Genomic DNA, 24,220 nt, shown 5'->3' on the forward strand with positions numbered 1-24,220 from the left:
AAAAAAAAATTGAATGCAAAATAAAGAGATATGTTTTGTTGATTTGGAGTTATGTTTTTTTCAGAAGTTTTCAGATAGCTCAAGCTCTACAAATGCAAATGGAGGTGCAAAGGAAACTCCACGAACAAATCGAGGTACAACGTACAAATCTACACTTCAACGCTTCGTCGATTGTGTATAAACACAGCATATGATGATTAAAAAGAATTTTCCTTCAGGTGCAAAGGCATTTGCAGATAAAAATTGAAGCTCAAGGAAAGTATTTGCAGTCAGTATTGAAAAAAGCACAAGAGACTCTTGCTGGATATAGTTCTTGCTCTATCGAAGTAGAAAATGCACGGGCAGAACTTTCTCAGTTAGTATCAATGGTCGACACGAACTGGTGTCTAAGTTCTTCGTTGTCCATTTTGACAGAGAGTGACGGCTCAATCTTAAAAGATGGAAAGAACAAACTTTTAGGACACAATGGGTGTTCAGTCGAGAGTTCTTTAACATCGTCTGAGAGTTCGGGGAGAAAAGAAGAAACTCGACCATTTATGGGATTAAACGAGCCTCGAGAACTTGGAACACCAAAAAGAAGCAGAGAATATGAAGTTGAAGGCAAGAATGAAAAAGTGAGAAAATTGGGATTATTAGGGGACCTGGATTTGAACAAAAAATTCATGAGTGATTTTGATTCAACTCCAAAACAGATAGACTTGAACTGCAAGGCAGTTGATGAGACCAATGGGGATTTTAGTGCCCAGAAACATCCTTGACAGGTGTTTGGAGCCAAAGGTTGTTATAATTAGTACTATAATGTCAATGGAAACTAAAATATATGTGTATAATGATGAACCTCAATGACTTTTCTGAAAAATATTTGTATAAAGATGCAGCATATTATGTTCATATTATTGATCTCTTTTGTTATGAATTAACGCCTAATCCCGTATTACAGAGAGAGATAATAACTTGAATCAGAAAACCGAAAACTAGGAATATTTGGAATTCTTGATGATCTTTAGGCACTTTATCATTGAAGCTAGAATTTGATTAATCAAAAACTTGTTTAGATGAGAATAATAAACAAATCAAATTCAATTTTGTTCAAGAGTCGAGCTCTTAAATTGAGTAAACATGTGAACACCATAGACGCGAGGATTTGGAAGAATAGAACAAAGGAAAGTACTTACACAGGAAAGAAAAACAGGAAAGAGATAACACATGCTTGGTACACAGTATTGAACAACAGTAAACGAAAAAGACGCTAAAATCTTGTTCATGCTACCGTCTCCATGTCTTGATCAATACTGTTTAGCACGTTTTCTACTTAAAAGGAGGGAAACTCAATACTGGAACTACATTTTCCATGAGGGAACACTGGACATTCAATAAGGTTAGACCCCGAAGTGTCCACGCACATGTAGACTTGATAAAGTTGGCTGTTCCCCGATTCATCTCTATTGCACTCTATCCATGGCGTATAACCGGTGCCTTCTTTTATTGCATCTTTGATGGAACCCAAGTCATAGACCTCTCCATTGGGGTGAATACCTGTGCCGAAGTATCTCATTTTTAGTATCGAGTCACAAGTGACACCATTGATAAATGTTCTAATTTACTTATATTACGAACAAAATTTACTTTTGACAAAAGTAATTTAACCTGATTTTTCTAGGACTTGCAGTAGATCGATCTGTTCCTTGAGATTTAGGGCCATAGCAAAGTAATCGTGCTGGTCAAGATCGGACATAGAGCAAGTTCCATGTTTGACCCATTCATGAGACCAGAAATCTAGGTTGTCACTGCTTGGACATGCCAAAGATGGCCATTCTTTTTGGATTCTACTAGTCAAGTCCGAAATCTAGACGGACAGGATCGGACCGAACCAGACCGGACAATACTTGCGTTAGGACAAAGGATTATAAGCAATTTTTTATGTTCGAATAGAACTCAAAACTTGGAAAAATTAAGTGAATCTAATTTTGCGTACCTTGGATGGATCGAATTGGCTTTGTGGGTCGCAATTTGATGGATACGAGCCATCGTTGTAATTGGGCCATAGGCCATGGATGCCGAAATCAGATGCCGGCTTGCCTGTATTTGGATAACAGCATTCTTTCGAATCACAATATGATCCTGGCCACTGTATACATTATAGATTTTGAAAAATTACTCTTTGAGAAAAGCCCAAAAGATAAAGAAAAATAGAGCATTCAATTTTCCAGTTTTTCTTGACATTTGCATCTCAACCTTCGATCTTTGAACTAGTAAGGTATCAACTTCAATTAACATAATATCAAGAACAGGTTAGAAAACCCCAAAAATAAAGTTCGAGTTAATTACAAATACTATGTGTTACTGACCTGTTGAACAAAGTAGAAGAAATCAAATTGTTGTGAAGCACAAAGAACTGTCAGAACATTTAATGTTAACAACTTTACCAAGATCCAACATTTGAGCTTCATCATTTTTGCCAATTTGTAGAGAGAAAACGTTAAAACTTTGTATTTATATAATGAGCAATTGAAAAAAAAAATGGAAATGATATCAATTTAAAATATCAGAACGGTGTGTGTGTATATATATTCGTTAATTTGGGTAACGGATAGTCATTGATCTGATTTTATGCAATAATGGAATATTAATTAAAAGATTGACAAATTTGAAATTTTAATTACGAACTTTCTCTATATATATTTTTGACATCAATGAATTTTTCAAATGAAATTCAGTGCCGGAAATAGTTAAATGATTTCCCATAATTTCAAATAGTTTATTTATTTAACGAGTATTTATGCGAGCAGTCACTCAACATTCATCGTAACTACAATTAGGTCACACAACTTCAATTTAGTGAACTTAAGTCACTTAAATTCAATTTAATTGCAATTATTTGTACTCTGTAATTTTATGTAACGGAATTGGCTGTGTTTGCTGCGAAAACTAATAAGCGGATCACTTTTCCATCTTAGTCGACTAACTAGCCATGTCATCCCAATATTAAAACCCTATTCCCATTCTCGTCGACCGATGATAGAGAGAAGGAAAAGCATTCTCAAGTGGCAATAAGAATGGGATTTTTAATATGGTGATGACATGGCTAGTTAGTTCATTAAGATGGAATCTAGTCTACATTTTTATTTTTATTTTTATGACGAGGGAATCCGTAGCCGCTATCTTTCGGTGCACACTGGATAAACTTTCGAACTAAAAGAATCTAGTCTACTTTACTCGTTAGTGAACAATCAATTTAGGTAATTCCATGGCATAGACTCATGAAGCACAAATGTGGAAATTAGGTAATGTGACGGTAACGTAGCAGATGGTCATACAAAAGAATAAAATCTCACGTGAAAGCTCAAACTTATTTATTCATTCATGAATATCAAGACAGAGAGAATATTGAAAGAAACTTTTCAAGATTTTTCATTATAATCAAAATCTACTAACTGAATCAGGCTTGCAACCCATATTTAAAGCAATAACTAAAATTGGATAACGACTGTACTCCAAATAATGACAACTTCTACATAATGACGAAAATTAAAGATAGTGACAAAAATTAGAACTTCTAATATTCAAAATTAATCCGCAATAAATGAAATTAACTTTTGTTAAATAAAATAATTATTTAAAAAACCAAAAAACGTGTTTTAGGAGCCATAAACAATGGAATGTAATCGAAAAAGGTCGAATGTCTAGACGCATCACTGAGTTTGGCTTAATGGGCCATTTCCACTCAAAATTGAACCTAACTTTTCCAAAATTAGACGTTTCGGAAAATTATTTTTGTTGACGATGGTTTCACTTTTCCATAAAATCTTCTACTTCATATACTGAATCAAATTGCATTTGGATATAACTATGGTAAATATTAGTGATTGTCAGTTTAATTAACCCTTTATTTAACTCTACATAATCCATAATCCCCTTTACCATAATTTTTGGTGTTGGGACCAAAGCAAAGCAACTCTACCACCTTGGGTATGCTACTTTTGTTATTTTTTTCATTAAAATAATGATATAGTTTCATTTATTCAACTTATTAGTTTCTTATCAAGAGACACTTGTTCGTTAAATTTTGTTATTTTTCTTGATTTTTGTTTAATTTTTTCGCGGGAGCAAGCCTTTATATGGGATAAAGAAGGTAACTCTTTCTTTTCATTTCTTTTTCTTGTTTGAAGAATGTTTCTAATACGTTGTGTTGCTTATTATACACTTGAGTAAAAAAGGGCATTTTTTTTTTTTTTTTTTTTTTTTTTTTTTTTGGGGTTGGGCATGGGGGTGGGTGTGGGCAAAGATTTCTTATCCCAAAAATAATTTTTGGGTAATGCGAATAATAGAGAGCAATTGAAATTTGTTGAAAGAAGAGAAGAAAGGTCCACTCATACTATAATAAAACCACATAAAATGTTTTACTACAATTATTCATGAAATAGAAGAAGTATACAGTATCTAAGTGTAATGAACTCAACCATTCTCCTTAACTTAAATTTATAAGTCATGAGGTTTCTTATGCTTCCTAGCAGAAATTATGAACTTTTGGAGTATTATTTCAGGTTAAAAAAAAAAAAATGGTGAACTCGAAGACCTTATTGTTAATCATACAATAAAATTGAAAGTAACTGATTATATAATGAAATCCATCAAGAAGTGCAGTACACCTATCAAGCACCCGTAGTCTGTGTTATTCCCTCATCCTAGATGTGTGGCAATCTCTATGCTTGTATTATTTAACCAATTTTGCATTGAATTTATTGAAGAGATAGTTGGGGTGTTTACTTATACGAGTTCTTAAGCAATTCAATACGCATTTATCCAAGACGAAAGCAGCAGCAAGCATAGGTGCTTCGGTTTCTGGTAGCAAGTAATCAGGTAATCCCCGAAAGGAAATAAAAGAAAATCAAGGGATTAAGGGGGGAAATAACAAAATAGTAGAGAAAAGGCAACAAATCCTCCCTTTACTCAATGGATAGAACTTGGCTGGCTGAATTGTCCATATAATTGGCGATTAGATGTATTAGTGTCCTCAGAAAATTTAATGCAGTTACCGATGGCCATGCAATATAAAAATCTAGGATTATAGCACTCCAAAAGATCTTATACATGTAAATGTATAATATATGAGAGAACGGTCTTACACTTACAGGAAAAGGAGCAGTTGCTGAATATTCAGCATTAGTCTTGTTGACTCTTTTTCCACCACTACCATAATCACCACTGGCATCTTTCTCACTTGTTCTCTCCTTTCTGGTCTTTCCAACACGCTCTCCTCCTACCCTCGAATCTCCATAATCTTGATCACTACTAATGGTGCAGCAACAATGTTGTGATTAATCGGAGTCGCAAAAGCTGCAGCCGCTACTGCCCCCTCATCCTCATTGTTTTTTTTGAATTGCTCTGTTTTTTCAATTTATTTAGCCCCATATCCTTAAACATACCTTCAAAAAAAGCTTGTGTTACCTTTAGACAAACCAATAGTCATGCTTGCAACCTTGGATAAAGTGCAGTTAGTATTGTTAGTTTTAGACACAACATGGTTAATCTCCTCTGATGCAACTGTATAAGTTCCCTTCATTTCACACTGAAATTCACAAATTTAACTTAATCAATCTACAGAACCAATCCAATACTCGACAGACAAATGCAAACACAAAGGTTCCAGTTTAAATAAAAACCTTTAAACAAATGAAACAAAAAAAAAAAAAAAAGAATTCTAAGCAAGCAAAAGCTTCTAAAAATTGAACGAATAAAAGCAGACGACCATTAACTATAAAAATGTGTAGAAATATTCAGCAAAATGAAAATAGATTTTAAGAAAACCAGTAAATAAAAACATTTAAAAAATTCAACTTGGCACAGCATTGAAAACTGAATTTATTTTCTGCTGACTCTGATAGAAAAGAACTCGATCTTTTCTAACTAAAATCAGATCCTGCCAGATCAAGTCTGCCAGATCAAGTCCACATAAAAACCATTCATTTTCCATTACACGATCTAAAACAAATAAAAGTACATTGCAAACCAAATTAAACATATGAAAGCCAATTCCCAACTTTCTTTCATTATTTTTTGGAATTCCCACAAAATAATTTGGTCAAAAAATTTGTACCTGGCTCCTCTCCAAATAAACTGCTTACAATACCTCTAGACACAGCTTGCGGGAACATGTTTTTCCGAGCAAAGAATAAAGGAGAGAGCTGGACTACCGCTATGATTTTTTGTTTGAAGAAGAAGGATCATCAGTCCGAACGAAAATTACCACCTTCATTTTTTCTTTGTAGAGAAAATGTCAAAAAGTAATATATGAAGAAGATATTTTGCGCCGTAGGTTCTGAGCTTCTAATTTTCAAGTCTGTAACTCTTCCTCATATCTATATAAGCATAATACTTACAGATCTTATTCTTATTACCCGTCAATAATACTTGGGTTCTCTCCTTTCACGTCTTTTTGATTGATGTAAATGTATTCCTCATCGTGTTCGGTGTACTTTCCCCATTCCAATTTGCATGTTTTGGTGAATTTTATGTTTGCATTTTTTTCCATTTATCTTCCATTGCCAATCACATGTCTGACTTTATGACACGAAATACAGTCTTCCAACTAAGACTGGTTTCTGAAAATTCATAGTACATCATGTTTTCACATGGGCCACTTGAAGATTTAATGGCGAGATGCACGGTTCCTCATTTATTTAATTTATTTTTTCCTGGGGTGTGTGTAAACACGCATGGAATGGGGGTAAATGGTATTACTATAAATGCATGCAATGAACTACTTAAGTACTTTTAGATGCCCCTTTTTAGATTAGTCATCATTAAATTTTGGAGCCCTCATTCAGTTCTCTGGTCTTTTTCAATAGTTTTCAATCTATTAATCTTCTTCGAACTATTTCATTCATATAGGTACTATAGGTCCACACGGGTGTTACTTTTTTCTTTTATCATCCTTAATCATTGGTCTTTGTGGTTTTCCTAAGAATTCATGCCCAACTATAGAAGTCGTTCTTTTGCATTTAATAATTTCCTACATAAAAGTTTCGTTGAAGCAATAGCATTTTGAAAAAATAATGCTATAAAATCGTATCTTTATTGCAACTACTACGTAAAAACATATGGAATAGGTGGGAACAATACTAAAATTAGAACTAAAAAGTGTGTCTTTTTTAGTTCTTACTTTTCTTGTTCTTCAGTAGTGATGTAGCGAAACCATATGACAATAGTACTTATGCTTTTGGTAAATAAATAAATAAAATCTTTTCACAAAGATCATATAAAAATGGTTATTTTTCCCCCATTCAAATCCTATAAATTTTACTTCATCATTTTCCTAGTTAGCACTATTTATGTTCATTAGTCTTGTATTGAGATCTACAATATTGTGACTAAACTTCAGCTCTATGTACATTATCAATATTATGAAAGTCTTGTCAACTTTTATCAACTAATTGTTCTTCCTTGTGGCAAACTAAAAGGTATTTCCAATAGTTTTATTGTTCCATTCACTAAAAATAAATTCTTGCTTTCATTAAATTAGAGGTGGAGAATTTGCTCTGATAGATTGTTCAAAAACATCTCTTGATCGAGAACCTGTTTTCTGCAATGTTGAAAATACTTCTCAGACTGCAAAAAAATCATATGCTGACTCGCCAACAACAAAGATAGAGACAGACAGATAGGAGGAATCGAATTCGAACTCCATGTATTGATCGTCGTAAAAGGATAAATGATTCTACATTATTTGAAAATAATGAATTTAGTACTTTTCATGTTCATGAATCTACAATGCACTTTGATCTTGTAGCTTCTACTTCAAATCAAGAACCAACTAATGTTGTTTGATCTAAGTTCTGAGGGAGTTTTGACTTATTGAACATACCAACTAATGCGTACATATTGTTGACATGTGGCTATTGTGAACATTGTGGTGTACGAAAATTTTATAGAGAGACTAAAAGATTCTGTTGCTATGATGAAAAAGTTAAACTTTCTATGTTTGATTCACCGATTGAATTATTTAATTTATTTACTTCTACAGAACCTACGTGTATGAAATTTAAAAAAATTGCACATGGATATAATAACCATTTTGCATTCATTTTGTTTGGTGTAAAGTATGATAAATAACTTCTTAGAGCATATAAAGGTATTTACACATTTAGAGTTCAGGGACAAGTATATCATTACGTAAATCAACATATATCGGACAATAAAACTCCTTGTTATATGCAATTATATTTTTACGACACAGGTAATAAAATTGAAAATTGTATGGACATTTTAGAAAACTTTGTTGAACCTATTTTGATTATTTTAATTGAAATCCCGAAACTAAATCTATACAGTAGATTATTTAGGTCTTTAAGTGATATGACTAATTTGCATAACTATCAAGTACACATAAGGTGTGATGCAGGACTTGATCAAAGAGTCTCAATACTCCTTCAGCATTTCAAGTAGCTGCTGTATGGGTTGAAGATGATAAAAATACAAATTTTCGTACTCGTGATATTATTATATATGGCTACTCTGGTGATTCACATAGAGTTTATTATTATTATGGTTATTATGATCCTTTACAGTACTCTTTACTTTTCCCATTTAGAGAATCTGGTTGGTATGAAGATATTGAAAGATAGAGAAGGACATTTTACCCCACTCAAAAGTTATCTGACAATAGTGCTTTTCCAACCACAGTGAAATCTACAACTGAACTCATTGAAAAAGAGGCTGAAGATTTGCTAATATACTTTTCAGTATGTTTTTTACCTTTTACAAAGTACCTGTTCTAGATGAATTTAGAATATATTCCCATGTTCCTCAATGTAGTGCTTAATGGAACGAAGAAACAATCTCAGGTTTCTTGTTGCGAGTACTATTCATTCAATAATAATAAAAGTCTAGGTTCCGATCTTCTCGATATCAATTTAAATTTTTTTGTCGAAAAGGTGATCTCAATTTAAATTATTTAAATCCTTTAATAATTTGCCCTTTTTTGAGCCCCATTTTATCAAAAATTTATTTTTTCAAAATTCATTTTCATTTACATATTCTCCAATAAAATAAATTTTTTATTACGTTCTAACTACACATTCTTCAAAAAATCATTATTCAAAAATACATTTTCTCTTCAAAATAAGGCTCAAACAAGGGCTTAATATAAATACATGTAGTTTCTCTGACAATTTGAGGTTGTTGGACAAAGTGTTTTATACAAAAAATTATCATATTTTGATAAAAACTGATAAAATGTATAGTTAAAAAGTTGATAAAGTTTTTGAATCTCATAAAATATGTAGTTAAAATTAATTATTAACTTTGACCCAACTTTTTAGCAAATATGTTAAAAGTATCTCAAACAAGCAATTCAAATTCTAGAAGATATAAATCTTGCAATAGGTGGGCTTGTTGATATGTGCACACAAAATTACATATATTTGACTATAAAAATATGGAAGAGGTGAAAAATATTTTGAGATGGAATCTCTATTTCTTCAGCTGATATCAAAGTTAGGTTTTAAATTTAATCATGTAGACATACAAAAACAGATCCTTAGAGCTATCTCTCCAATTTGTATTTGATTTGAAAGGTTTAGAGCTATCTCGCCAATTTGTATTTCCAACTTTTGTGATTGATGTTTGTTGATTTTGATAATTTATTTTTTGGAATAAGTTATCATTTCTCAACATATATTGATAAACTATCACCCTTAAACCTAGTTTTCGCTCCTTTTTAACAATTATTGGAACCATCGCCTTTTTGATTGTCACACCATCTAAAGTGTAGGTGCCATTTCCATCTTTCAAATGATAGGTTTTGAATAAGGATTATATTGTAGGTGTAAATTATTCTAGATGTAACTTACTTATTCGTCTGAAGAGGTCCACAGCAAACAATTTTTACGAGAGTGATTTGCCCTACAATTCTGACAAATTGGATTGATCATAATTGCATTTGTCCCATGTATAGGGATGGCAAAGGAGTGGGTATGGGACGGGTTGGTCATTCCCACCCCCATTCTATCGAGTATTTTTATTATCTTATCCCATACCTATATCCGGTTAAAACGGGACGGGACGGGACGGGGCGGGGCAAGTCTCCTGTCCTATTTATAGCCCCATTTATTTTTTCTTTTTATTTTTAAATTTTTTTTTTACTTTTTGCTTTTATTTTTTATGTCCTTAGTTAGTAAATAGTATTACTTTTCTACCAATTTGTTTAAAAAACAACTTATGTTCTCTTTAAAAAAGATGATAAATTTATTATTTTTGTTTGATAAAAACTTAAATTTGAAATTAATATTAAATGGGACGGGTAATGGGTAAGGACTATGTTTCTCGTACCCGTCTCATATCTGCTTCAGGATAATGACCCTTGTCTCATATCCATCCCATGTACTCAATTAGGCAGGTATTACTAGTCCCATTCAGGGCAGAGCCCCACAGGTATCGGATTGAACGGATTTTTTTGCCATCACTACCCATGTACTCGTGCTTTTACCAACAATTTCAGTTGCTTTATCAAATCAGCAATATGAGCATTTGTGGAAAACGTGTTGTCCAACTCACGAATTCACGCCACATTCCTTGGGGCTACTTGTTCATATGAGAACATGAAGTGTGTGTTTGTAATCAACTCAAAAGGTTCAACGCTTGTTGAACTGATTTACTAATGATGGACCCATTTGCTGAAGATTCCACCCGTGATTTTATACATGGGTAAAAGTGCAGCATTGAAGTACTGGACCTATTGACCCTTGCTTATCCCATGATTTGGACATTTCTTTAAGAACTACTTAAATATATCCCTTGCTTCGTAATAGCTTTCCCCATCAAATTACTGGAATGTAGAGATTTCTAACTTCATTTTTCCCACTTTTGCAGGTGAGAAATATTTATTATAGAATTTCCTTATCAAAATCGAACCATTCCAAGGCCTCATGTCTGAATGTATAAGATAATAACCGAAGTTTGATTGCATCATCATTTATCTCTATGAATTGGAAGTTTTGGCATTCTTGAGATATCTTAAAATAAAAATGTTCAAGTTTTCATGTGCCTTCCTGTAGAACTACAGGTTAGTGAATAAATTGATCAAATCAGCCCTTATTTGGAAGTTATTCTGCCCAAACTCTAGAGATACAATGTCGGAGCATTCGAACGCTACTGCAAGGATAAAAACAATGAAATTGGTAGCTCCTCCATCAATTTCCAATGTTTCACGCTGTTTACTTAGGGATGTTACTATCCTAGCAGCTTTTGGTGTAATTGGCAATCTAATTCGATCATCTGTCATTTGAAATATCTATATTTGTTGTGTTCTCTGAACATTTATTTGAAGTTACGTTTTATTTTTGAATCAAACGATTCAAGATTGTCGTCTTGTGCACATAGCATACAATGAACACATTTTCACTTCTAAGATAACATAAATATAAATTTAATCAAATAATAGTCCAAAATAAAATAAATCAAGATTAATATAAATAGTCCCCATAAATGTCACCAAAAACTTATTGTTGATTTTATATCTCACAAGTACAAGAATCGTAATAAGTAATATAGTGGATTTATGAAATTGAATGATCGTTACCATGAAAACCATTATTTAATTCCTAATTTAATATTTTAAACTTATAGTTAACGAAAAAATAAAGAATAATTTGTGATTAATTAACAAGTAATATAGTGAATATGTGAAAAAATAAACAACAACTTGTGATTAATTATGTAAGCTATTTAGTTATACTAAATTTGTTGGAACCTCACAATCAAATTAGAGTTTTAAAGTATGAATGTGGATGTTATGTTTTACAATTTCATCTAGTTATAAACTTTGATTTGCAAATCAAGATTCATTCATTATTGTAGTATTCGGTAAATTTTTTCGTAAATAATCAATTTACCTATCTTGACTTTAAATTAATCATATTTAACAAAGTCAATTCACCATAACTCTATGTGAATTCGAATAAGTATTAATTAAACGCATTCAATCTTTTAGCATTATGTAACGACCGTACTAACCGTAAAAACATATGTCTACCCTTTTAATCAAATTATTGAATTTCATTACGTGGACAAAATCTATAACTTACATCTGGATTTGTTACGAATTCTCAAATTCAGGCGAAAGCTCTTAAGCGGCCACTGTGAATGTTTTGAGAAACAAGCCTTTGGATATATCGTCACTGACAAAATCGATTCATATATCATCACTGACCCAAAAAAAAATAATAATAATAATAAAAAAAACCACAGAATTTACATATCAAATTGAAGAAAAAGATTTAAATCGATGAATTAATGAAAAAATGCAATATCCAAAGAAGGAATAAAGCAGCACAAACTCTCAAGCCAGGCGAAGGCGAAAGTTCTCTGGCGGCCACTGCGAATGTTTCGAGAAACAAGCCTTCAATTTATCGTCACCGACTCCAATACACTTGTAACAAATCAAAATCAAAATGTATATAATAAAAAATTATAAACAAAGAGTTACTATTATAAACAAACAATGAAAGATATACAGCACTAATTAGAAATATGAAATTTAGGGTTGGGGGTGATAGACTTTGTGATAATTAATCAAAGGAAGAGGCGATTGGCTAGTAGGGTACAGAGAGAGGATTTATAGAGGAGTGATGAGGTTAGGATTTATTGATTTGTAAATCAGGGAATGGCGATAAATCAAGGGGGAAACTTTAGGGTTTTAATCCAAGAAAATAGTCATGGGCCATGGGTAGTAAAAATTAGGAGTGGGCACTTTTTCCCAGAACCGGTGGAACCGGACCGGAACCGTTTAGAACCGGCCGGTTTGGTTCCGGATCTTCTAAAAAACAATTTCATTTCGAGACAAATTTTTAAGAACCGATCGGTTCCGATCCGGTTCTCGGTTCTAGTATGGGAACCGTGGGAACCGAATGGTTCTCATTTGATTTTTTCTTTTTTTTGGTAAAATATATGACTCAATCTCCAACACTTTTATAAATAATAATTGGGTTCCTTCTTAATTTTATATTCCAGCACTTTCCTTCTTCTCTTTGATTCTTTCCTAATCTCTTCTTATAGTTTTTTGATTAATTGTTTTTCAAGCCAAATTAGAATATTGGGTAAATCTATACCTAAATGAATTTATTTACAATATATAATTTAATTTATAAGATGTGAAATTTTTATTTTGTTTTCACTTTGATTACATGATTTTTATTTTATTTTCACTTTGTAAATCTATTCCTAAATAAATCTTTGAATAATATGTTCGGTTCTTCTATATTTTGTTAAAAGTATCACGTTGGTAGCATTTTTAGAGTTTTTATTAATGAACATTTTATTTTGACATTTTCAATGTAAAGAACCGAACCGGACCGGACCGAATTGGAACCGATTGGTTAGGTTCCGGTTCGGTTCCACAATTAGCTATGAAACCAATGGTCCCATTTCTAAAATTCCCATTGGTATTCGGTTCGGTTCGGTTACCTATGGAACCGGACCAAATCGGACCGCGCCCACTCTTAGTAAAAATGTAACCGAACCAAATCGGACCGCGCCCACTCTTAGTAAAAATGTAACCGAACCAAATCGGACCGCGCCCACTCTTAGTAAAAATGTAACCGAACCAAATCGGACCGCGCCCACTCTTAGTAAAAATGTAAATTTATAAGATGTGAAATTTTTATTTTGTTTTCACTTTGATTACATGATTTTTATTTTATTTTCACTTTGTAAATCTATTCCTAAATAAATCTTTGAATAATATGTTCGGTTCTTCTATATTTTGTTAAAAGTATCACGTTGGTAGCATTTTTAGAGTTTTTATTAATGAACATTTTATTTTGACATTTTCAATGTAAAGAACCGAACCGGACCGGACCGAATTGGAACCGATTGGTTAGGTTCCGGTTCGGTTCCACAATTAGCTATGAAACCAATGGTCCCATTTCTAAAATTCCCATTGGTATTCGGTTCGGTTCGGTTACCTATGGAACCGGACCAAATCGGACCGCGCCCACTCTTAGTAAAAATGTAACCGAACCAAATCGGACCGCGCCCACTCTTAGTAAAAATCGGCCATCAAGTAAGTGGAAATAAATCAAATAATAATTTAAAATCAATTGTCATTCTTTTAATCTAATAATACAAAAAAATCAATTAAATAAGGCAACAAACAAAAATTCATTCCAAGACTTACGATTAACTCATAAAGGTGAAAAATGAAATAAACTATGGAATACATAATACTTAAGAAAATCCATATAACAATAATCTGATTATTTTTAGCAATCCTCCATAATTTTGATTCTTAATGGCCAATCACTTTGAAAACAACAAGACATTTGAATTCTTGTACAATATTGAACAAAAAAAAATATATTTTCCTATTGGGTTGCATTAAAACTATGAATTTGTTTATTTTAATTTTAATTTTGATTACTCATAAAAAAAGAAGAAGAATAAATGTATGAAAAATAAAATTTTAACGTGAGATAATTTTTGGATCTAGTGTTCAAAAATTTAATGCATCTTAATGCAATCAAAAAGAGAAATACGGGAGAACTGAATTCACTATTAATTCTCAAGACAATATCGAGAACCGAACAAGACCCATTTGATAGAGGAACTAGACCGAATTGACCGATTCTATTTGGAAAAAAAAAAATTGTAATAATGACATTTGAAAATAAGTTAAAAAAAAAAAAAGAACTTTTGATAAATGGTCGACAAGCAAGTCCTTAATGTCATGTAATTATCAGATACACTGGTGCCTTTATTCAAAGAACAATTTTGGCCTAAAAACTTGTCAATATGCTAGTTAAATAGACCAAAATATCTAAAAATAACAAATCACACATTTTATATTTCATTATATTGTTATGAAAAAAGAGAAAAAGAGAAGAAAATATAGAGAAGTCAATAGATTTGTGTGTATTATTAAGAATCAATATCATATATTTATAAGGTCCAAAATAAAAGTTACAACTAGAATGAAAATGGATCTTCTAGATTAGACAAGACTTATCTATGTATCATGATAATACTAAATAATCATCAATATTATCTCATTATTTTACAACACTCTCATTTTGATGATTATTTCTACAATAACTATCTTATTAAAACCTTGTTCGGCGAAAATCCCAACAAAAGAAAAAATGATTACAAATAATTTTGAGTAATAAAATGTTGCCTCGTTAAAATATTGTCAAGAAAATTCAGTGAGACACAATTTGATCAAAGGAAAAAGAGTACAACTACTCACTCTGATTTCAACTCTTGTATCAAGTTATTCATGTCTCGTACATCAATGTCTTAAACATTACAATTTCTGATTAAATATGTATCGTGTTGTATTGCATAGTCTTAAAGAACACCATCTTCATATGAGATATGTATCAACCTCTGATGACTATAGTAATATGATGATTCGAAAAATAGCTCTTGTTGATCTTATTGAGAGTCTCATACATATAAAAGTATACTTTTTGAGGATAAATGCTTTGTGGGTTAAGGACATCATTACACGAAGAATATGACTCATTAAAACCTCATTAGGAAATACCCAAAATTCAAAGGAAGAACTCCCACCAGAATTCAAGCCGTACCTTCCTATTCAGCAGGTAAGGCCATGACTGGCTCAGCTATTATCGTGCAATTTTGCATTGTATATTGTTGGCATTTAAATTCAACGCTTTTGATTGTGTGTTGATCGTTGCAGAAAATATTAGGAATCACGGAGAAGCTCAATGAATAATGCGAAACACATTATTATTCCTCGATCTATTTGGACTTTCGGAATTAATAGAGACAAACAACTTAACATTTTAAAGTTATAACTCATCAATAACTGCCTTGTGCACTGGAAAAATGAGAATACCCTACCCCTGGCTCCTAACACTTTTACACGACACATTAAAGATAGAATCCAACACTAGAATTTAAAAAAAAAAAAAAAAAAAAAGGAAAAAAAAAAAATTTAAAAAAAAAAAAAAAAAAAAGGGTAATGGATGAAGAAGATTGGAACATTTCCTAGGAATGGCAAAGCATGTAAATTGGTAACATGGGGCCCTTGTTTCGTTGCTGTATGGCATTTCATAAATGTAGACAAAAAGAACGACCCCTGTGAGCACGTAGCAGGACAGTTGCATCTACCAGCATTTGGGTACGTAAAAAATTCGGCTCATAAGCTTGCTTGATAGTAGGAAATAACCAAAAGTTTCGAGTTTTTGGGACTTTTCTATTGCCTGCTTTCTACTCAAAATCCTTCTGACCATTTTCCATGGCCTCCCACTTTCTGGTTCGTTTCATCATCTTGACGCTTAAACATAATCTTCGCTTTTTTAAGAGTAAATGGCTTATACATACTCTGTTTTCTTTTAAGAGAAATCTACTTATGAGGCTTAAACGACTTCCCTTTAACCCTATTAGGCTCAGTTTACCCAAGTGCTGAACATTAATAATAGCATTTTCGCTGCGGCGAACTCAATAGTAGTACACATGATTCCTCTTAAAAGGGAGACTTAAATTTACTGTTCATAATTGTCACATCACTTTTAACATTTAGCCGGTTTCAAATTGGTTTGGGTTTTTGGTTTTTTTGTTTTTAATTGCAATCTCAAATCTAGACACTTCAACCGCCCACTTCTCCAATTCATTTCTACTATTATTCCAGTATTTTTATCCAAGAATTCTCTTCTTCACAAAGAGGTCCACAAATTCCAACTTTGTGTTTACAGCTTTTTTTGTCTCTTCGATCTTTACCAGTAGTTTTCTTCCAACCATACACCTCCTTGCCGGAAGCTACAGATCAGAACCGAAACTTGAGGCAACCGACGAGTGTTCATAGTCCGATTTTATTGCCGTTTTTGGTTTTGGGACCGAAGCAAAGCAACCCTACCGCCTTGGGTATGCTACTTTTGTTATTTTTCCATTAAAATAATGTAGTTTCATTTATTCATCTTATTAGTTTCTTATCAAGAGGCACTTGTTCGTTAAATTTTTGTTATTTTTCTTGGTTTTTGTTTAATTTTTTCGCAGGAGCAGGCCTTTATATGGGATAAAGAAGGTAACTCCTTTTCATTTCTTTTTCTTGTTTGAAGTATGTCTCTAATACTTTGTGTTGCTTATTATACACTCGAGTAGAAAAGGGCTTTTTTGTGTTGGGGTGGGGATGGTTGTGGGCAAAGATTTCTTATCCCAAAAATAATTTTTGGGTAATGCTAATAATAGAGAGCAATTGAAATTTGTTGAAAATTGATCAATAAGGGTATGAATCATATTAGCATTACTGCCTATTATCACCATATCATCAACGTAAAACAGCAAATAGATGACACCATGAGAGCCATTATAAACAAATAGGAATGAGTCAGCCTGACTAGCAACAAAGTCAAGGCTGAACAAAGAGAAGCTGAACCTTTGAAACCATGCCCTTGGAGCCTGTTTAAGATCATAGAGAGCTCGCTGCATGCGACATACATGAGTGGGTATTGTCGTATTGAGAATTAACATAACCTGGAGGTTGTTCTTTTTTCTTCTTTTGAAAGATGGCCATGCAAGATAACATTTTTAATGTCAAGCTGGTGAAGATGCCAATTGTGCATAGCAGTAGAAGAAAGGATTATTTGAACTGTGGCACGACGAACAATCGGACTGAAAATCTTTTCAAAGTTGATGTCATGTTTTTGATAAAATCTCTGTGCTACTGGACGAGCTTTATGATGTTCTATAGTACCATCTGCATGAAATTTAATTTTAAAAATCCAATGACAACCCACAACATTATGAATAGAAGGTCAAGGTACCAGTCGCCAAGTGTTATTTTGCCTGAGAGCTACTATTTCATTATCTATTGTAGTAAGCCATTCCTGATGTTTTAAGGCTGATTTAAAATCCCGTAGCTCTTTAATAGCAAGATGTATCTGAAACCATGGAGGAGATGACAAAGTAATTAAGGAATGAATATTAACAAGCTTAACAATATCATTCCTTATATGAGTAATCATAGGATGTGGAGTTGGTGGCGATATAATGAGGAAGAATTAAGTGGAATGACATCTGAAGCAGTCAGAGACTCGGACGGAGGAACGTCAGATGCTGCTGAAGGATGCACAGAATCGAGAAGAAGATAAAACGTACAATCATGGTTAGCACATGGGATACACTGAGAAAATGCCTTGTGATACTTCGAAGTCATATCTGGGGGTGCATTTTGTGCACAATACAAAGAATGATTAATAGGATCAAAAAAAGGGGACACAATTAGTGAAAACATGAGATGGAAGAGTGGAGTATTTGTAAGGAAAATGATCCTTAAAAAATTGCACATGACGAGGGATATAAATATGGTAAGATTTTGTATCTAAACAATGAGAACATTTTGCAGTGAACTGTAGCCTAAAAATACGCATGGGAAAGTAGAGAGTTGTGAGGAATATAGTCACGAAGAAAAGGAAAACATAAATATCCAAAAGTTTGGAGAGAGGAGTAAGAATGAACTTTATCATACAATACTTCATGAGGTGTCTTGCCACCAAGAATCGGTGATGGGAGCCGATTGATGAGATAACAAGCTGTAGAGAAAGACTCAACCCACAATTTTAAAGGAACATGAGAATGAAAGAGCAAGATGAGTCTGGTTTCACTGATATGCCTATGTTTACGCTCGGCAATGCCATTTTCCTTTGGGTGTAAGGATAACATATGCGTTGAACTATATCACATCATGAAGATAAGAAGTGAATTTGTTATTTGTGAACTCTATTCCATAATTACATTAGAATGATTTTATGCTCCTATCAAATTGGTTTTTGACACAAATGACAAAACGAACAAAAATATCAAAGAAATATGATTTGAACTTGAGAGAAAAATGTTGGATAATTTAGTTCTTTAAATTACCGGATCTTTCATGTCAAATCATCAAGAAATATAAGAATTAAAGCGGAAGCATACCTGAATCAGATATGGTTAATGCAATAGGAATTTCGCGGTATGGTCTTCCAAATCTACACGCAGTCTCATTTTCCTCTCTGTGATGGGATGCAGTAGAGAATGAATAATACGTTGCCTGTGATCTGGGGACCATAACCTATTTATATAGGGATATCCTTTGACCTAATTTGGCCATCATAGAATTAGGATTTGGGCCCAGTCTCTACACATATGTAAATCCATACTTTAATTGGATACATTAAAGCCAAAAATCGAAGCCTTTTTTAGATCACTTTAATTGGGCTCAACCGAATTCGATAGCCTATAATTTAACACACAATTATTCACACATACAAGTCCATATTTAATTAAAAATCCTTACAATCTCCCACTTGGGCTGGTGGATCTCCTTCTATCTTGGCATCCTGCGAAATCGAAATCAGAATAACCAATGATCTCCAACTTATCTGATCTCCTGTATGTGAGCATGTAGTCTTTTGTTCTCTGTAAATACCGCATGACCCGTTAGGCTGCTTTCCAATGATCCATTCCCGGGTTACTTAAATATCTCCCTAGCATCCCAACGATGTACGCTATATTCAGACGCGTACAAACTTGAGCATACATCAGACTCCCTATAGCTGAGGAATAAGGAATCTTCTGCATTTCTTTAATTTCTGAGTCATTTTTAGGGCACTGACTTAAGCTGAACTTGTCTCCTTTAGCCACAGGAGTGTCACATGGTTTACAATTTTGCATGCTATATCTTTGAAGTACCTTTTCGATACAGCTCTTTTGTGATAACCCAAGAATGCCTTGAGAACGATCTTGGTGTATCTGAATTCCTAATACAAAAGAGGCATCACCAAGATCTTTCATCTCAAAATTCTTTGCTAGAAATCTCTTGGTTTCATGCAATATGCCATCGACATATAAAACCAGAAAAATATATTTGCTCCCACTGAACTTGTGGTATATACAATCATCAACCAAATTCATCTCAAAATCAAATAAGATGATCACATGATGAAACTTGTAATACCATTGACGAGATGCATGTTTGAGTCCATAGATGGATTTCTTTAATTTACAAACCATTTGCTTTGCATCGTCCGATACAAAGTTTTCTGGTTTACCATATAAATTGTTTCATCAATGTCACCATTGAGAAACGCTGTCTTAACATCCATCTGATGTAACTCAAGATCGAAATGCGCTACCAATGCCATTATAGTCCTGAAAGAGTCTTTCGAAGAAATCGGAGAGAAAGTCTCGTTATAATCGATGCCTTCTTTCTGTGTAAAGCCTTTTGCGACAAGACGAGCTTTATACCTCTCTACATCACCTTTCGAATCCCTCTTGGTCTTAAATATCCATTTGCAACCAATGGGTTTCGCACCTTCAGGCAATGGAACGAGGTCCCATACGTCATTGTTCTTCATGGACTTTATCTCTTCATTCATAGTATCGAGCCACTTTTGAGAGTTAGAACTTTCCATGGCTTGACGGAAGTTGATCGGATCATCTTCCACCATTCCAACGTCAATTTCATGTTCTTGAAGAAATACGATGTAATCATTCGAAACTGCACTTCTCCTCTCTCTAATGGATCTTCTTAATGGCATTGGTTCTTGAGGGTGTAGAGTTTGTTCTTCTGGAACAATTTGTTGATCTTGGAAGGGAGGTATGACATTGTCTTAGTCCAGAGTTGTTTCTTGAACAATATTAGGGATAGAAACCTGATCATTGTCAATGACAATTGGAGGAATTTCAACATATTCCTCCTCAAAGAAAAAGCCTGTAACCTTTTCTCCCCCCGCAAACTCAATATCCTAAAAAAACCTAGCATTTCCTATCTTGAAAATTGCCTTAGTTGTGGGATCATAAAATTTGTAACCCCTGGACCTTTCAAAATATCCAATGAAATAGCAACTGATGGTCCTTGTGTCCAGTTTCTTTTCATTTGGCTTATAGGGCCTTGCCTCAGTTGGACACCCCCAAATATGTATATGCTTCAAACTAGGCTTCTTGCCCGTCCAAAACTCATATGGGGTTTTATCAGTGGCCTTAGTTGGAACTCTATTGAGTATATAAGTTGCAGTCTTTAATGCTTCACCCCAGAGAGATTCTGGTAAGGTAGAATGACTAGTCATACTCCTCACCATGTCCTTAAGCGTTCCGTTTCGTCTTTCAGCAACACCATTCATAGTGGGCGAACTCGGCATAGTGTACTGTGGGACGATACAACATTCCTCTAGGAATTTAGCAAACGGTCCTGGACGCTATTCACCTGAACCGTTATATCTGCCATAGTATTCACCCCCACGGTCAGATCTGACGCTTTTAAGCCTTTTGCCGAGTTGGTTCTCAACTTCAGCTTTATAGTTTTTGAACACATCCAGTTACTGTGATTTTTCATGAACGAGATATATGTAGCCATATCTTGAAAAGTCGTCTATGAACGTTATAAAATATTGTTGACCATTCCAAGAACTCGTAGGGACTGGTCCACAAATATCCGTATGTATAAGTTCTAAGACGTCCGAAATCCTATTGGCTTGAAATCTCATTTTATTGGTTTGTTTTCCCTTTATACAGTTGACACACAAATCATAATATGTGAAGTCAAGAGGGACGAGAATCCCGTCAAACACAAGTCTCTCAATTCTCCTTTTGGAGATGTGACCTAATCTCTTGTGTCACAACGAGGCAGAATTCTCGTCGTTTAATTTTCGCTTCACACCTCGAGTACTTACATGCAAGGTTTCATTATAAGAAACAATTGTATCAATTGAATAAAGATTATCGTAACCTGATAAAGAACTGGAACCAACCAATTTTGAATCATGAAACAAACTAAATTTTTCATTTCCAAAAGAATAAGTATAACCAAATTTGTCTAAAACAAAAATAGAAATCAAATTCTGTCTAAAAGACGATACAATAAATGTCTCAACAAGATCCAAATAAAATCCATTCTTTAACAATAATCTAAATTTTCCTATTGCCTCTACTTTCATTCTATTGCCGTCACCAGCATAGATGTATCTTTCACCATCACTTGATTTTCGGCAACTCAGGCAATCTTGCATAGACATACTGATGTGAGTTATTGCACCAGAATCTATCCACCGTGTATGTCTAGGTACCGAAGTTAAATTAACCTCAGAACAAACCAAATGAAGAAGAGTACCTTTCTTTACACGCCATGCGTGGTAATTGGTGCAATTCTTCTTCTTATGACCTGCAGCTCCACAGAAGAAACAACCGCCTTCAGTTGGTTCCTTATACTGTTTCTTTTGTGGTGTCGTACCCGCAGCTTCCTTATTAATCTTCATTTTCTTGTTGCTTTTATCCTTAGAGGTGGTGGCTAAATAAACACTTTCTGTCTTTTCATGCTTCAGTCTTTCTTCTTTCTGGACACAGTGTGAGATGAGCTCATTAAGGGACCATGAGTCCTTTTGACAGTTATAGCTCACCTTGAATTGACTGAAATTTGCCGGAAGGGATACCAGAACCAAGTGCACCAACAAGTCTTCAGATAAATTTAACTTGAGTGCCTTTAGTTTTGAAGCAATGTGAGACATTTCCATAATGTACTCCCGAATGTTTCCTTTCCCTTTATACCTCATTGAGACAAGATTTGCCAAAAGTGTACTTGTTTTAGCCTTTTCATTCTTGGCAAACCTCTTCTCAAGGTCCTCAAAGAAACCCTTAGCCGTAGTCACCTTATCGGACATAGTGCCCCGGAATACTTCTCGAATAGCACGCTTCATGACCATTAAGCTTATGCGGTTCGATCGTTCCCACTTTTTCATCTCCCGCTTGTCATCAGAGGTACTCTTATCAGTAAGTGCAGTAGGTTGATCGACCCGTAAAGTAAGGTCTAGGTCCATGACTCCGAGACCAATCATAACGTTCTCTTGCCATGCCCTGAACTTTGTGCCATTTAACATTAGAATAGAATTGATGCTAGCAGAGATATTAATAGCAGAACCTGAAATTGAATTAGAGAACATTTATTATGAATAGCTCACATAATATCTTTAATATGCAAATAATAATAATCTCAAATAGTGGTAGGGCCCATCACAAGATACCAAGCACAACATCAATATCCAGTCTTTGGATAAAAAAATTGACTTGTAAGCGGCACTCTTGGTGTAGTGATCAAACATTGACGATAAAACAATGTGTCAATCAATAAACCTTTCTTTGGACCGATTTATTGATGACACATTAAACCAAATAATCGTCACACGTTTATCACCACAGGTGCACGTGTATTCGGCTAAATATTGACCTTTCTTTGGGCCGATCAATATTCCGATGAATAACACATGCACAAACACTTTTTAACATTCTAAGTTAGTCAATTTTCACAAGAGAGGTTGCTTTGGCAACATGCTGCTTCAATTAACTAACTTTCGAATATTATATCTCTTAAAAGAGTTTTTAGTACCAAAATTTGAGCAAGAGAATCACCAATTTTGCATATTTTGATTAGTTTTAAACTTTAGGGGCCTTAGGATTAATAATTCAAAACTTTAGGGGGGCAAAATTAATTAATTCCAAACTTTAGGGGTTGAAATTAATGAACTTGAAACTTTAGGGACCAAAATTAATTAATTCAATACTTTAGAGGATCAATTAAAACAAATTTTAAAACTTTAGGGGCCAAAATTGACCAATTCAAAACTTGAGGGATCAAATTTTAAAAATTTGAAACTTTAGGGGTCAATTTGAATTAATTATGAACTTAGGGGGCAAATTTGAACTAGTAATTAAAGTTTGAGGGCTTTAATTATAAATTCAGAACTTTAATGGTCCGAATTAATTAATTTTAAATCTTAGGGACTGAATTATTAAATCTGAAACTTAAAGGCCCAAATCTCAATATAACTTAAAGGTTAGGGACTGAAACCTTAAATTTATAACCCTAACCCTAATTGCAACCAGGGGCCTCAACTTATCTAATTTACAGAAGAGGCCCTCGTCCCAAAATTCAGCCAAAAAACCAGAAAACCCTAAAAGAAAAATTTTTCTTCTTTTTGGCGCCCGTCGGCGTCGCCTGAAGCAATGGCGCCGGCGTGGGCGCCACAGCATCTGTGGCGGCAAGGCCGTCGGCGAATTCAATTTTTTTTTTTTAAATCTGTACTAAAATCTGAATTCCAAATCTGAATTTTCTAAACTGAATCAATCCGAATGAAAATAACAAAATTATACCGCAAAAATTTTCAAATTTAACAAAACATATAATCAAAAATTGTTAAATCTGAAAATTTCAAAATATATTGCAAGAACCAAA

The 24,220-nt window shown here is 33.7% G+C and overlaps 2 protein-coding genes across 2 annotated transcripts; one reads left to right on the forward strand and one right to left on the reverse strand.

The window, feature by feature from the left end:
* Window positions 1-6: 6 nt before the first annotated feature.
* Window positions 7-900, forward strand: LOC111396194 (myb family transcription factor PHL8-like). Its single transcript, XM_023022538.1, has 2 exons — window positions 7-134; window positions 219-900. Exons 1-2 carry the CDS (start codon window positions 93-95, stop codon window positions 756-758), a joined length of 582 nt encoding a protein of 193 aa, XP_022878306.1. The 5' UTR covers window positions 7-92; the 3' UTR covers window positions 759-900.
* A 124-nt stretch (window positions 901-1,024) lies between these two features.
* LOC111396193 (ribonuclease 1-like) lies at window positions 1,025-2,491 on the reverse strand. The gene is made up of 4 exons (XM_023022537.1): window positions 2,349-2,491; window positions 1,976-2,128; window positions 1,648-1,846; window positions 1,025-1,536 (listed from the first exon to the last, which is right to left on the reverse strand). The coding sequence occupies exons 1-4, from the start codon at window positions 2,451-2,453 to the stop codon at window positions 1,313-1,315; spliced, it is 681 nt and encodes a 226-aa protein (XP_022878305.1). The 5' UTR covers window positions 2,454-2,491; the 3' UTR covers window positions 1,025-1,312.
* Between the last annotated feature and the right edge of the window lie 21,729 nt (window positions 2,492-24,220).

This window comes from Olea europaea, chromosome 6 (genome assembly GCF_002742605.1).
Source record: "Olea europaea var. sylvestris chromosome 6, O_europaea_v1, whole genome shotgun sequence".
NCBI lineage: Eukaryota > Viridiplantae > Streptophyta > Magnoliopsida > Lamiales > Oleaceae > Olea > Olea europaea.